At 57.3% G+C, this 14204-nt stretch overlaps 1 protein-coding gene across 1 annotated transcript; it reads left to right on the top strand.

Moving 5' to 3' along the window:
- The first annotated feature begins 4321 nt into the window (after positions 1–4321).
- LOC136134536 (tryptase-2-like) lies at positions 4322–5666 on the top strand. The gene is made up of 5 exons (XM_065892183.1): positions 4322–4366; positions 4534–4721; positions 4833–5098; positions 5251–5414; positions 5488–5666. The coding sequence occupies exons 1-5, from the start codon at positions 4322–4324 to the stop codon at positions 5650–5652; spliced, it is 828 nt and encodes a 275-aa protein (XP_065748255.1). The 3' UTR covers positions 5653–5666.
- The last annotated feature ends 8538 nt before the right edge of the window (positions 5667–14204 follow it).

Below are 14204 nucleotides of genomic sequence, written 5' to 3'. Positions count from 1 at the left end.
ACGAGTGGGGCCTACTCTTCGTTGCAGTGTGTGGGCTTCTCATTGCGATGGCTTCTTTTGCTGCAGAGCACGTGGGCTCAGTAGTTGTGGCTTGTGGGCTCTAGAATGCAGGCTCAGTAGTTGTGGTGCACAGGCTTAGTTGCTCTGCATCATGTGGGATCTTCCCAGACCAGGGATCAAACCCGTGTCCCCTACATTGACAGGCGGATTCTTAACCACTGCACCACCGGGGAATTCCCCTGTCTTTGTTTCTGTGTACTGTGTTTTTCCTCCTGGGGATGTTTTTAATCTTCTCTCTCTCTCACTGGCTTTCAGCAATACACGGCGTGCTTTGGCATGTTTTTCTTTAGGTTTATTCTATTTGGGATTCATTGAGATGGTTAGATCTCTGGTTATAGTTTCATCAAATATGGAAAGTTCAGGGCCATTAATTCCCCAAATATCATTTTAGTTTATTCCTCCTCCTCTCCTTCTGGGGCCCCAGATAATTTATGAGAGACTGTTCAATACTCCCAGGTGATTCTGTTAATTTTTTCCTGGCTTTTTCTCTCTGTGTTTCATTTTGGACGGTTTCTATTAGTATGTCTTCAATTTTACTGTTCTTTTCCTCTGTGTGTAATCCGTCAATAACTCCATCTAGGGTGTATTGTTTTCAATGTAGAGATTTTATCGTTTGTGTCTAGATGTTTCATTCAGGTCTTTTTACAGCTTCCATTTTTCTCATCACACTCACGTTTCCTCTACCTGAACATACTTGTAACAGCTTTTTCAGCATCCCTGCCTGTGAACTCCATCATTTCTGGATCTGTTTAGAGTGACTGACTTTTTTTCTGGTTATAGGTCATCTTTTCATAAAATTTCTTTTCATGCCTGGTAATTTTTAAAAACTTATTTTTTTAAATTGTGTCAAAATACATATAACATAAACTTGACCATCTTAACCATTTTTCAGTGTACAGTTCAGTAAAGTACATTCACATTGTGGTAAACCAATCTCCAGAACTCTTTTCATCTTGTAAAACTGAAACTCCATCCCCACTAAACAACCCCCCTCCCCCTTCCCAAGCCCTGGCACCCAACTTTCTACTTTCTGTCTCTATGAATTTGACATCTCTAAGGACCTCATGCAAGGAGAGTCATACAGAATTCATCTTTTTGTGACCGTGCCTAGTAGTGTTTGATTGGACGCCAGACCTTGTGCACACTCTATGGTTGGTGGCTGGATTTTGCTATGTTACTTCAAACGTTTGGGGCTGTGTTCCTGAATGCCATTAAGTCATTTGGAATCTGCCAGATCCTTCTGAGGCTTGCTCGTCAACTTTGTCAGGGTGGGTCTGGAGAAGCGGTCACTCTTGTGCTAACTTCACTCCACTGCTAAGTTGATGGGACTTGGCCAGAGCCAGGTATCACGAGGTTTCTCCAATCAGCTGGGGGACCATGAGACGTTCCCAGGCCTGTGTGAGCACCCAGAATCCTCTGCCTGCTCCCCTCAGATGGTTCTTGTCCCTGACCTCGTTCCTGGTGTTGACGCTTTCCTCTCAAGCACTGGCAGGGCCCCAGGGGACCCCTCCAGGGGCCTCTGGAACTCACTGTGTGCAGGTGTCTCCTCCCTGGCTCGCGACCTCAAGAGTTCTGGCCGCCTGGGGCTCCCCACCCCCTCACAGCTGCCTCCAGGTGCGCTGTGGTCACTGTGGCTCTCGCCTCACCCTTTGCCCTTCTCTCAGGGGCGGTCCCACGCTGCCCCTTGCCCAATGTCTGAAACCGCTATTTCGTGTACTTTCCCCAGCGTCTAGCTGCCTACAGTGCGGGTGTTGCACATGCCCCCTGTAACCCCATCTTGGCCGGAAGCAGGTATCCTGGGTGGAGGATCCTTACTGACCTCACTGGGCTAGATTCGGAAAGATGGAGACGGCCTGGAGCACATGTTACACTCACACGGAATGAGCTCCCCTACCAACACAGCAGAGCCTCTTCATCTCTTCTCTTCACGAGAACAGCGCTTGGAGCATGCCTGGTGGAGACCCTGAGGGTCCTGCACTGGCTGTGTCCTCTGTCCTTCTGTTCACACTGTCCCAGATATTACAGGGACCCTGAACTCCAGGTAGTTTGGAGAATATGGACCAACAGTCCAGGGACAGGAGCATCTCTCTCTCTCTGAGATGGCTGGTAGGGTGGCTGTGCCTGTCCTGGAAGATGAGTGCCATGGGACACAGGCCATGTCCTCGGTGGATAGGTCTTTCCTTTACTCAGCTGTCACCAGGGCTGCAGAAGACAGTCCCCCCCCACACACACATGCCCCCAACTCTGATCTCCTCCATGCTCCCCCTGTCACCCCCCAGAGCCCACCCCTGGGGAGGCCCACCCCCCAGGTCCCTCCTCCCCAGGGCAGCAGCCCACCCACCAAGGGTGGCCCAGCCCCACTTTCCTCTGGGTACCCCTGTCCCTGGCTGGCTGAGGCTCTCTGGGCATCTCCCAGGCTCCTCCCTGGGAGTCCTCCCCCTGACCCTTCTCACTTCAGGTCCCACCTCAGGCCAGTGGCTTGCGACGCCTGGGGAAGCAGGACCCCCGTGTCTGGCCCCAAAGACCACAGCCTCAGCCAGAGACCTCCCCATGGGCTACCCGGGAGCTGAATGCACCCATGGCCTTCACTCGTCACTCACTCATTCCACAGTTAGAAATCCACAGTAAGGTCATGAGATCACTTGTTTTAAGGCCCTTGACGACACCACTTGTCAACAGCATCTCTTCCCAAGCCCGTGCGACACGTGGGACACAACCTTGCAACACAGGGAACTGCGTCTCAGAAACCTTGCAAACGTGACCCCAAGATGATCGCTCAGTTTATATTGCATTTTCGTTATTAACTAGGTGAAATCTTTTTAATGTGCACATGGTCATTTACATTTCTTCAATGAATTGTTTATTTATTTGGTTATTACTGATTTTATATGAGGGACTTAAACTTTTTGTTATTACTGGGTTGCAAGAGTGAGGAGGTGGTCCTTGTGTACTAAGGATACTCACCTGAGAGGGTCTTCAGGGGGACCCATGTGGGATCTGTTAACTCCTTCCCATCACCTAGCGCCCTCCCACCCCCTTCGGTCTGGCCAGGTGTTGGTCCAATGTTAGCCAGTCAGAGCAATCACATCCTCGAGCTGCTGATTGGTCTGCTTCCCAGGGCTGAGCCAATCAGAGCCTTCCTTGGAGGTGCGGCCCTCTATGCTCCCTAAGCCCCGCCAAGTCCCCTGGCAGGCCCTGGGCACCAGCGTGTCACCTGTTGTCCCTGCCTCCTCCACCGTGGTCTCCTAGGGTCCCATCTCCATCAACCTGGTGCATGGGACCCGGATGCAGCACCTGGAGGCTCTGGGACCAGTTTGTTGAGAGAATAAGTGAGCACCGTCTGCTAGAGGGAGGCCTGAGGTGGGGGGGTCTCCAGGCCTCCCTCTAGCAAGATGCTGTCCCCCGAGAAATCCAGTTGAATACACCCCTAGGGTGTTCAAGGGAGCCAGCCAGAGACAGAGCCAGGGCGAGGCTCCCCCAGGGCATAGAAGGGGCCACCCGGGTGGATGTGTGTGGGTGGGGGAAGCAGGGTCCAGGAGTCCGTGAGGTGGGGCAGTGGGCTGCAAGCCCAGGGTGACCAGCAGGCTCAGGGGAGAGTAAGGAGGTGGGGCGGATGGACGGACAAGTACAGTGGTCGCTTGGCACTGCAGGACCGGGGACAGGGGTGCTGGGTCTGGTGGGGGAGTACTGGCCTCTCCTGTCATCTCCTCTTTACTTCCCTCTGCCTGTCCCTCTGCTGATGGCACTCAGATCACCAGATAACAAGGTTCCACTGATGGCAGAGTTAACTGCTCGGATAACACCCAGAGATGACTGTTGTCCGACTTCGCAGAGGAATCGGGTCTGCCATCTGGGGCGGCGGCTGCAGGGCCCCTTCCTGGCCAGGGGGACTCGGGCACTGGGTCTGAGTCATCCACTCCCTCCCTCTGGATTGGATGACCAGCATCCCTCCCCTGACCCTGTCCTGCTCAGTGAGGATAAGAGGCAGGGAGAGAGGGCTGGGCAAAAGCAGCTGGACACGCCAAGGTGAGAACCCCCAGTGGGAGCCCCACACCTGGGTGTCACCGTGGAGCAGGATGGCTGAGCCTCAGATCCGGAGCACTGAGGTTCCAGACCCCCTGGCCTGGACAGAGCCCCTGATCACCGGGGCCCCCGACTCCCCACAACCTGCACCCCATACCCTGCAGACCCCACACCCTGCAGACCCCGCACCCCACAGACCCCCAGCCAAGCTCCAGCTGCCCCTCCACGCTCCTTCCAGATGCTCCATCTGCCGGTGCTGGCGCTGCCCCTCCTGGTGAGCCTGGTCCATGCGGCCGCTGGTGAGTCCTGACCCTGGGCCCGTTCTGTCTCTGTCCACTCACCCCACCCCCCACAAGCCCAGGGATGGGTGGGTGGGTTCAGAGAAGCCCAGGGTGGTGCTGGCACAGGGAAAGGCTGAGCCCGATGGCTGGGTCGTGTCGTGTCCTGAAGGCACTTCCTGCCCCAGCCTCAGACCAGGCCCTGCAGCGAGCAGGCATCGTAGGGGGACGGGAGGCCCCTGGGAGCAAGTGGCCCTGGCAGGTGAGCCTGAGATTCAGCACCCAGTACTGGAAACACATCTGCGGGGGCTCCCTGATCCACCCCTGGTGGGTGCTGACCGCGGCCCACTGCGTCGGACCGTGAGTCTCCACAGGGCCTGGCGGGTTGGGGTGGGCCTGGGGCTCTACTCACGCTCCTGGGTGTCCCGGAGGTGGCTCAGCCCCTGAGTAGGTGGCCCTCTCTCTCCCCAGGCAAGTCCAAGACCCCGCAGTCCTCAGGGTGCAGCTGCGGGAGCAGCACCTCTATTACCAGGACGAGCTGTTGCCCATCAGCAGGGTCATCCCCCACCCCAACTACTACATAGCTCAGAACGGGGCGGACATCGCCCTGCTGGAGCTTGGGGACCCCGTGAACATCTCCAGCCACGTCCATCCGGTCACCCTGCCCCCTGCCTCGGAGACCTTTCGCCCGGGGACTCGGTGCTGGGTGACAGGCTGGGGCAACTTGAATAGTGGACGTGAGTGTCAGGGACCGCTGGAGGGGGACTTGGGCACATCACGGCTCCACCACCTGGGGTTTCCTCTGGGGAACAGAGTCCCAGCCGGCCGGCTCAGGGCGGTGATCCCACACTCTCCTGATGCAGCATCCTTCCTCTCCTCTCACCCCCAGAACCCCTGCCACCGCCATTTCCCCTGAAGCAGGTGAAGGTCCCCGTCGTGGAAAACAGCATCTGTGACATGAAATACCACACTGGCCTGTACACAGGGGACAACATCCCGATCGTCCGGGACGACATGCTCTGTGCCGGGAATAGCAAGAGGGACTCCTGCCAGGTGGGTCTCGCGTCCCCCTGCAGCCCCCAGCCGCCCAGGCCTCACAGCCACCGCTGACCCCTCCCCTCCCCAGGGCGACTCCGGAGGGCCCCTGGTCTGCAAGGTGAATGGCACCTGGCTGCAGGCGGGTGTGGTCAGCTGGGGCGACGGCTGTGCTCAGCCCAACCGGCCAGGCATCTACACCCGCATCACCCGCTACTTGGACTGGATCCACCAGTACGTCCCCGAGGAGGCCTGAGCCCGGTCCCCAGGGTTGCCACCTGGGTCAGCGGAGAAGCCAGTCCCCTCCTGTCCCCACACCGCTGCTTCCTGCTGAGGCGGCATCCTTCCCCACCTTCCCTGGCCCCCTGCCCTGAGCACCCCCTGTTGACGCTCCTGCCCCGAGCCCAGGGAGCGGGCAGTGGGCACTAACGCTCATTAAAGATCATGGAAAGCAGACGTGGTCGTCGCTGTGTTTCTGGCTGTGGGTGTCGCTGAGGGAGAGGGAAGGGTCCAGGGCCCAGCCAGGTTCAGCCACCCTCTCTGTGGGTCCCTGGGCCCTGAGCACCTGCCTTGCTGTGGGGATGGCCCCGCCCTGCCCCTTGCACCCAGGCCCACTTCTCTGCATGCTGGCTTGTATAGAGCACACATCTCCTGAAGGGAAGAGTCGTCCCCTGCTATTGTCAGATCTCAGTCCACAGAGGACTGCACCCCCCACGATTGTCTCATTTCATCTCACAGTCACGCCTGTTTCCCCTATCTCCCATCTGTCTTTTATTGGGAATGTGTTCCTGCTTATGAACAAGGCTGCTTTTTCGATCTGCATTCTAGCACTGTCTCCTTATTGGTGATTGTGTTCTGGAGCAAATTCCCAGAGAACCCCCGGGGGCATTGCTACATCATTTCCAGAAAGGCTGTTCCCCTGTCTCCTCCTACCCGTGCACATCACAGCACTCCCCTCATAACTGCCAATGACAGAGATTCTTTGCTTGATCAAACATTAGTCAGGCTCCTGAACCTTCTCCTGGGCCCAACTGTGCCCTTCCTGGTTATACCCCATTTTACCAAGAACCCTGCTGAGTCAGTTTAGCAAGAACCGCTGCCCTTGGTACCCAATCTCCCTTGATATCTGATCAAAACCCCTCTCTCCCCGCCCTAGGTTTCATCTCCCTGGGATGTGTCAGTAGAAGCCTCTTTAGGGTGGCTTAAACAGAATTCCCCCAGACCTTCTGTCTCCTCTTAGAAATTCTCTGACCACCAACCCCTTGCTCCTTGGCTACAATCCCCACTTGTCCCTGCTTTCTTCGGAATGGCGCCCAGTTCTGTACTGGGGTCTCTTTTCCCCTGTTGCTCTGGTTTTCTTTGAATCCAACACCGTGACACAATGTGAAACACACTGGATACAAATATGAGATGTAATATATCATGTCAAACTGTAATAATGTAAACATGATACAAGACACATAGTGTAATACATGTAATACACATAATCAAATAAATGTATCATACACTACATTGTGGGCAAAAAGGCATAATCCATATTCAACATTTGAAATTCTTGTAATGAGTCGCATCCTTTTGCTGTTTCATTTTGCAGATTGCATTTATCTCATTCCTGGGGTGGGGGGAGGTGAACACTCCCTGTGTTTGTCTAACAGATCATTTCCACCAGCAGCTCTGCTTCTCCTTGTTAGTGAGGCTCTTGGAGTCCTCGGTTTCTTTTCGTCATTTTAAGGTATTCAATGAAATGACTGCATTAACACTTTGTCTTCCACAGTTGCTGAAAATTGTTTTGCTGGCTTTGCAAAGTTGGAGGTGTTTGTGTTTACAGATTGAATATTTGAATTGTTGCACACACAGGCACAGATACACTCATGCACATGTGTGTGCACTCACACACACAGACATACTTTGATGCTAATCCTCTATAACCGATTTCCATGTCAGGTGAGGCTCCAGAACCACTGAGACAAGAGCTTCCTTTGTGTTTCCAAGTCCTTCCCCAGCCCCACCGGCCTCTGTCCCTGCATCCCTGCCGAGACTTGGGGACCGAGGGGCACTGAGGGTCCACCCAGCAGAGCCCTGGGGACCAGGGCCCTGGCTCTACACAGGCTCTCCCCCAACTTCCGACTCTGACTTGAAGCTACGTAATGGAGGAGGGGCCGAGGCTACTCATTATTCCTCTTAGTCTTGAATCATTTTTAATTACAAACGTGGAGCATGCCCACTGTAAACCCTTGAAGGATACATACATGTTACGAAGAAACCTCCTTCCCCTGTCCCACCAGAGATCATTCCTATCTGTTGTTGGGGTGATGACTTCCAAAATTTTCTTAAGCCTGTACAACATGGCCTTGGGCTGGATGGAGTGTGGAGGGAGGGGTATTTCAGGGGATCAGGTAGGTGGGAGGATAAGAATTGGGCGCTGGAGTCCCAGAGCTGCAGACCTGAGATGCTGCAGGCCGGGGGTGGGGCAGGGGAACAGGGCAGGGCATGAGCTTACACCCGGGGGGTCCCTGTATCCCTGAAAACCAGACCCAGATACTGACTACAGGTAAGAGTGAGCACGGCTCAATCTGGAAGGGTCAGGGCTCGGGCCGGAGGACAGTCTGAGTGGGTGAGCTGTTGGTGCCAGGGGTGGGAGCCAGGAGGAGGGTCCAGTCCTAGATATGGGACTGTCCAGGTGTCCTCGCAACATGTGGGCCCACATGACCCAGTAACACTGGGCGACAGGGCCCCTCACCCCGTCCTGGGCCACGAGGGCATCCCCAGGGCCGGGGAGGGAGCACTTTGGGCAGGACACACTCCTCCCATGCCCCATGCCTCAGTTTGCCCTCCTGTCAAGTGGGAACAGAAACAGCACCGTGTCACAAAGACATCAAGGGGACATCGAAGGGATGAAATTCTGAGTTTCCTTCTCAACAGCAGGCTGGAACCCTGGGGGTGTTAAGGGCCCTGCAGGGAGCCATGTGATGGGGTGCAGGTAGGGAGAGAGGTCCCCAGTGCTGGAGTGAGTTGAGCCAGGACAGGTGGGGGCCCTGAAGTGGGATCCGGGGATGGCACTGGGGTTCCCAGAGTCAGAGGACCTGGGTCTTTCCAGACCTGCCTCCGCCCTCCATACAGGGTGAGCCCAGGCCTCCTGGGCCCTAGGAGGGGCAGACTAGGCTCCGATTCCTCCCTCCCCGACCCCGTGCCTGGCTGATGGGGACAGCCTCCCAGGTGTGCAGTCCTCAAAGGCTCAGTACAGGCCCCACACACAGAGGTGGTGTCACTGTCATCCTTATTTGTCCTTATTTGTCACCAGGTCAAACATGGAGCACACATGTCCAAGCCGTGGCTCCGGGCCTGGTGCTGGTGGGAAGAAGACAAGTCTGTGCCCCCCTCCCCCACCCTGTGGATCATCAGGCAGCTCTCTACCCGCCCCTGTGCCTCTGTTTCCCCCCACCTAAGAGGGGGTGGCTGACCTAGAAGGTCTCAGAGGGACCCACAAGGGTCCCGGTGCTTAGGAGCTGGGTTGGGAGCTGGGGCAGGAAGGAGGGAGGGGCAGGAAAGTCCCAGCCCCTCCCAGGGGCCCTAATCAGCTCTGTTATCAGGCCCTGGCAGGACAGAGGACAGTTAGGAAGGGCAGCTGGGCAGCTGGTGCTGTGCCTGGCTGATGGAGACCACGGGACCTGGGGACAGGTGGGGGGAAAGAGACAATCGGGGGAGGGGGTGAGCTGGCACAGAGACTCCAGTCACGGGGCCTGAGCTGTCTCCACTGGGCTCAGTCTGGACCTTGAACTGGGACCCTCCTGAGAAACCCCAAAGACCAGGGTTGAGGAGAGGAGACAGTATGCTCAGCAGGAACCAGGGAGGGCTTCCTGGAGGGGGTGGCATTGACTCCAATCCCTGCCCAGGTGGGGAGAAAAGGCTTTGCAGCCAGGCCGCGTGGGGTCTGACCTGGCCCTGCTGTAGTCTGTGTGCCCCTGAGTCGGCCACTTGCTACCAAGCCACAGTGTCCACATAGGGACAAATGCAGGTGACAGGCCCTCCCTGCCGGGTGTACAGAAGGAACAGGTGGAGCCTGCCAGTACAGCCTGGCCTTCAGCTCCTCCTCTATCCTTCCTCCCCCATCCCGGGACTTCCCTGCTCCCTCTCCAGTTTCTGTGTGGGGAGGAGACTGGTTGCAAAGGGACAGGAGGGAATGTTTGGGATGGTGGGAATGTAGTAAACTTGATGGTGGTGGTGGTTACAGGGCTGTATACTTTTGTCCAAGTCTTTGAACTGTAGACTTAAAATTGGCAAATTTTAAATAAGTGGTTTTTTTGCTTGGTTGTTTCTTTTTTTTTTTTGGCCACATTGCAGCTTGTGGGATCTTAGTATCCCAACCAGGGATCGAACCCGTGCCCCTTGTAGTGGAACCATGGAGTCCTAGCCGCTGGACCTCCAGGGAAGTCCCAATAAGTGTGTTTTTAAATGATACCATAATAAAGCTGAATTTTTTTTAAAAGTTTGAACCATGGAAGTCTTTTTCCAAAGGTATTTGTCTTGAGATATGTGAGCACAAACCCATATTTGTCCCGGAAAAACAGTAACTTAGCATGGACTGAGCTGTGGGCACACAGACTTTCAGCTAATGAATATCTACAAAGCAGCCCCTGGGATGTGGTCATTTTCTAGCTGTGAGACCTCAGGCCAGTCAGCAAATCTTCCTGACCCTCAGCTGATTTCATTTATAAAAGGGAACTGACGTCGTTCCTTGGGGTCCTGGTGGATGAAGCATGTCACATGTGGGTCTGGAGCGGTGGGCGGCCCTGGGGCTCACGGGTCCCTTCCTCCTTCCTAATTTCTGGCCCTTGGGAACTCTGGCCCCGCTCAGAAGAAATCTTACAAGGTGCCTAACCCACGCCACTGCTGCGTCTTGCTTGCTCCTCAGCCTCTCCCAGTGCCCCCACCACCCCACTACCAGCCCCTCTCATCACCCCCTCCCTTCCAACCCTCACTCAGCTCACAATAGCAATTTGCTACCGAGTAGGATGTGGCTGAGATGCTGGGAGACGCCTCACGCACCCAGAAGTCTCCACGAGGTGCGTGCACCGTCATCAGGAGAGGCGTCCTGAGCCACAGCCCCAGGGTGCCTCAGTCAGCGGAGAGCCTGACTCCAGGGCTGGGAAAGGAGACCCCGGGTCCCAGAGGGTGCTGGACCTGGACAAAAGGGAATGCCTGCGGCTAGCTCAGCCCCTCTCCCAGTGGTTGGGGGCATTGGTGATGTGAGGGAATGCAGGTCTCCCGCCTCCAGCCAGGGCTGTGTGTACAGGTGCCTATGCACTTGTGTCTGAGCATCTCTCTCTCACGTAGGCTACCCTCCCCCCCGCGGATGAATCCCAGGACTTGGAGTTGACACCAAGAACCCAGGGAGGAGGATCTGGGGGCTCAGGTTAGAGATGCCCAGGAGCTGAGTTAGAGCATCTATCCCAGACCATCCTTGTATTAATGAGGAGTCTGGGGACCAGGGGGGATGTACTTTCCTGAGGCCATACAGCAGACAGCGGGAGCCAGGGGTTCTCAGGATCCATGCAGCCCCTCACCCAAGTGTCCCCTAAGAGCAGCCTCTTTCTCACACCCAATCAGCACACACGTGCACTGGGCCTTTCTCCGTACAACGCCAAGGTCAGTCTAGCTGGACAGCATCGGGAATCCAGACGCTCCACCACAGTTTTTAGGTTTGGTGGGGGTGTCCCAGCAGGCTTTCAACAATGACCCTGGATTCTTCCAGGGAGGAAAGAGGCCTTCCCAGGCTGGGACAGGCTACAGCAGCCGGGCCTGCCCTCCACACAGGAGGCAGGGCAGCCGGGGGGCGCTGAGACGCGGACAGGAGGCAGGGGTGGGCCTCGCGGTTCCACCAGGGACTCCAAGGCCCCAAGACCCCACCGCAGTCCCCTTTCGGCCTTGTCTGGACCCAGGAGCTGGGGCGCTGCCTGCTCGACCCCCGGACTGAGGAAGGTCCCCTCGGACCCTCTTCCTAGCCAGTGCCCAGTCCGGGTATAGGCAAGAAGCGGGGCTGAGACCCCCTTCCCAGCCAGGCCCGCGGGATTAGGCCAAGTCCTGGGGACCGAGCGCGCACAGGGACCCAATCAGGGCCGCCCTCCCTCCTTTGCCAGGGGCCACAGGGAGGGCCGGGCGCGCAGACGCAGACCGCTGAGCTCTCTGCTCTCTCTGTAGGACGCCGGCAGAGCCTCTGACTTCAGGTGTGTGGCACAGGCAACTGGGCGGCTGCAGGTGAGGTTGGGAACTGGGGGTGCGGGAGGCACAGCACAGGGTGGGGGTGGGGCGGCGCTCACGTTCTGTGCCTGGAAGGGCTGAGCAGGTGACTTTTGGTGAAAAGTCCCGGTAAAGTCCCGGGATGGCGGAGCTACTGAGCAAGGTGGGGCAGGCCTGCTTCTCTACCCTCCCGGCTGCGCCCGCCCTGGAAGCTCCGCGCTCGCCCCGCAGTGTCCCGTGCCCCAAAGAGCGAGGCTCGTGGAGAGACGCCAAAAGAATGGGAAAAAGTCATTTCCTGCTTTTTTTTTTTTTTTTTTTTTGGCGGTACGCGGGCCTCTCACCGTTGTGGCCTCTCCCGTTGCGGAGCACAGGCTCCAGATGCGCAGGCTCAGCGGCCATGGCTCACGGGCCCACCCGCTCCGCGGCACGTGGAATCCTCCCGGACCGGGGCATGAACCCGAGTCGTCCCCTGCATCGGCAGGCGGACCCTCAACCACTGCGCCACCAGGGAAGCCCCATTTCCTGCTTTTTAAACAAGAGACCCTGCCAATTACACAGCCTACCCCACCTAGGGCGAGCACCAGGCCTCTGCTTTGAGAGCTGGCACCGTCCACAGCCTGCCCCCCTCTCCCCACCATACACACACACCCCACCCCAGACCACGGGCACACAGAGCACCCCTGGAGAGTCTCTGCTGAGGATAAGTGGTCCTGCAGCACCCCCCTGCCCCATGACAGTTCAAATGAACAGGCCGGAGAAACAGGTTACCAAGCATTTAGTGTTGGTGGGTGGGAGGCGGGTGGGTGCCGGCAGCCCCCAGGGACCCCCCAGCTTGTGCTTCCATCCTGGCCCAGCTCTTTGCCTTAAACAGGTGCAAGTCAAACCGCTGTCATGCCTTGGCCATCTTTTGTCCGCTGGCCACATGGGGGTCAGGGTGGGGGTTGGGAGAGGCAGGGACAGCGAGGCAGAGTGGGGAAGAGTCACGCAGAAACGGGCAACTTGGGAGAGACGATGCAAGAATGGCAGGCCGAGCCCTGGGGAGGGGTCAGCCCCTGTGCAGGTGCCCTGGCAGGAACACTTGGTGCTGGATCAAGGGCTGGTAGGCAGAGACCCTGGCATACACCCCCGGGAGGCTGGGCTCAGCGCAGCCCCTGAAGGAGCTCACCACTGCCACCTGCACCCAGCGCTTGTCCTGGAGCTGGCAGACCAGGGAGCCTCCGGAGTCACCCTGAAAGAAGCAAGAATAGCAGACAAGTCCAGTGGGGCTCAGGTCTACGCTGCAGGGGGTGCGAGCTCTCAGACTGAGGCTGAAGTCGGGGAGCACAGGGACCGAGACGGCTGGATGCTGGGGCGGGGAGTTGGGGGACGCACAGGGCAAGCTCTTTGAGGCTCCAGGTAGCCCGGCAGGATCTCTGTCCTTGATCTGGCCCTCCTAGCAGCCCTGCATATCAGCTCTATCTGCCTCTTTTTTGTTTTTAAGAGCTGAGGCCTCTGAGGCTCAGAGAGGTCAAACAACTCGCTGAAGGTCACACAGCTAGTATACAGCATCGCTGAAATTCAATCACTTTATTATTATTCTGAAGCCTGGATGCGTCCTCCGATGCATGCTGCCTCCCTTACTAGTCACGTGGCCTTGTTGAGCCTGGACTCCTCTGTGTCTTTGCAGCACCTGCTCACCTCCCTGTGACAGCCAGAGCCCGAATTTTCTGGCTTTTTATTGTCAGAATGACTCTGGACCCATTCTTGTAAAAAGTATTCATCGAGCTCTGACTCCAAGCCAGACACTGTTCTACCTCGGGGATGAGACAAAGCCCCCAACCTCATGGAGCAAGATTGTAATATGTCCCCCCTGGCCCAAGTCCAGGACCCAGCCTGCCTCTTGGGGTCACGTAGGGTAAGAGGGGACCTGGGGAGCCTGGCTAAGCACTGGGGAGGTGCATCACAGATCCTCTGTGAATGGGCCTCTGCTTCCTCACCCCACTGTACTTAAGGGGAAACAGGCCCAGAGGGAGCCAGTGACTCCCCAGGCCCCACAGAGGGTCGGGCCAGGAGCACTGGCCAGGGGTCCGACTTCGCAGAAGCCCTTCTGGCCCTGGAAATAGCCAGCACACAGCATCTCCTTGGCAATGGGCTCTGGGCGGTAGAACCTGCGGCACCCTGCAGGCTGATGATGCACACATCCACCTCCTGCAGCCGGTGGGGGCTCCAGCAGAGCCACTGAGGGCAGAGTGGGCGTCAGGGTGGGAGAAGGGGTCCTCGGGGACCACAGGTGGGGTGCGCAACCATGCCTGCTCTCTGGGGATGGCTAGGAGCAGCGGCTGGATGCGCCCCCTCCCCGGGCAGCCAGCTGCACGTCGTGTGGGCGGTGAGGTGGATGCCTGACCCGAGGTGAGTGGTGGTGCAAGATGAGGGCTGGGCCAGGCCCTTGGGGACAGGGTCGGGCAGAGAAGCTGCGGGTGACTCACTGCCTCCTCGCAGTGTGTTCTGCTCCACCTTGGGGCAGCTCCTTCCAGCCCCAGCCCCTTGCCTCTCACCCACCATTCTGCCTCAGGTCCCCCCAGCCAGTCACCC

The sequence above is a fragment of the Phocoena phocoena genome, chromosome 15, assembly GCF_963924675.1.
Source record: "Phocoena phocoena chromosome 15, mPhoPho1.1, whole genome shotgun sequence".
In the NCBI taxonomy this organism is placed as follows: Eukaryota; Metazoa; Chordata; class Mammalia; order Artiodactyla; family Phocoenidae; genus Phocoena; species Phocoena phocoena.
This window is presented reverse-complemented; position numbering and strand designations above follow the sequence as displayed.

Excerpts from the sequence above, each read along its gene's own strand:
- LOC136134536 (XM_065892183.1), top strand. The coding sequence starts at position 4,322 with ATGCTCCATCTGCCGGTGCTGGCGCTGCCCCTCCTGGTGAGCCTG. Across the intron at positions 4,367-4,533 it reads TGCCCCTCCTGGTGAGCCTG|GCACTTCCTGCCCCAGCCTC; the intron begins GTCCATGCGGCC and ends CGTGTCCTGAAG. Across the intron at positions 4,722-4,832 it reads GCGGCCCACTGCGTCGGACC|GCAAGTCCAAGACCCCGCAG; the intron begins GTGAGTCTCCAC and ends CTCTCTCCCCAG.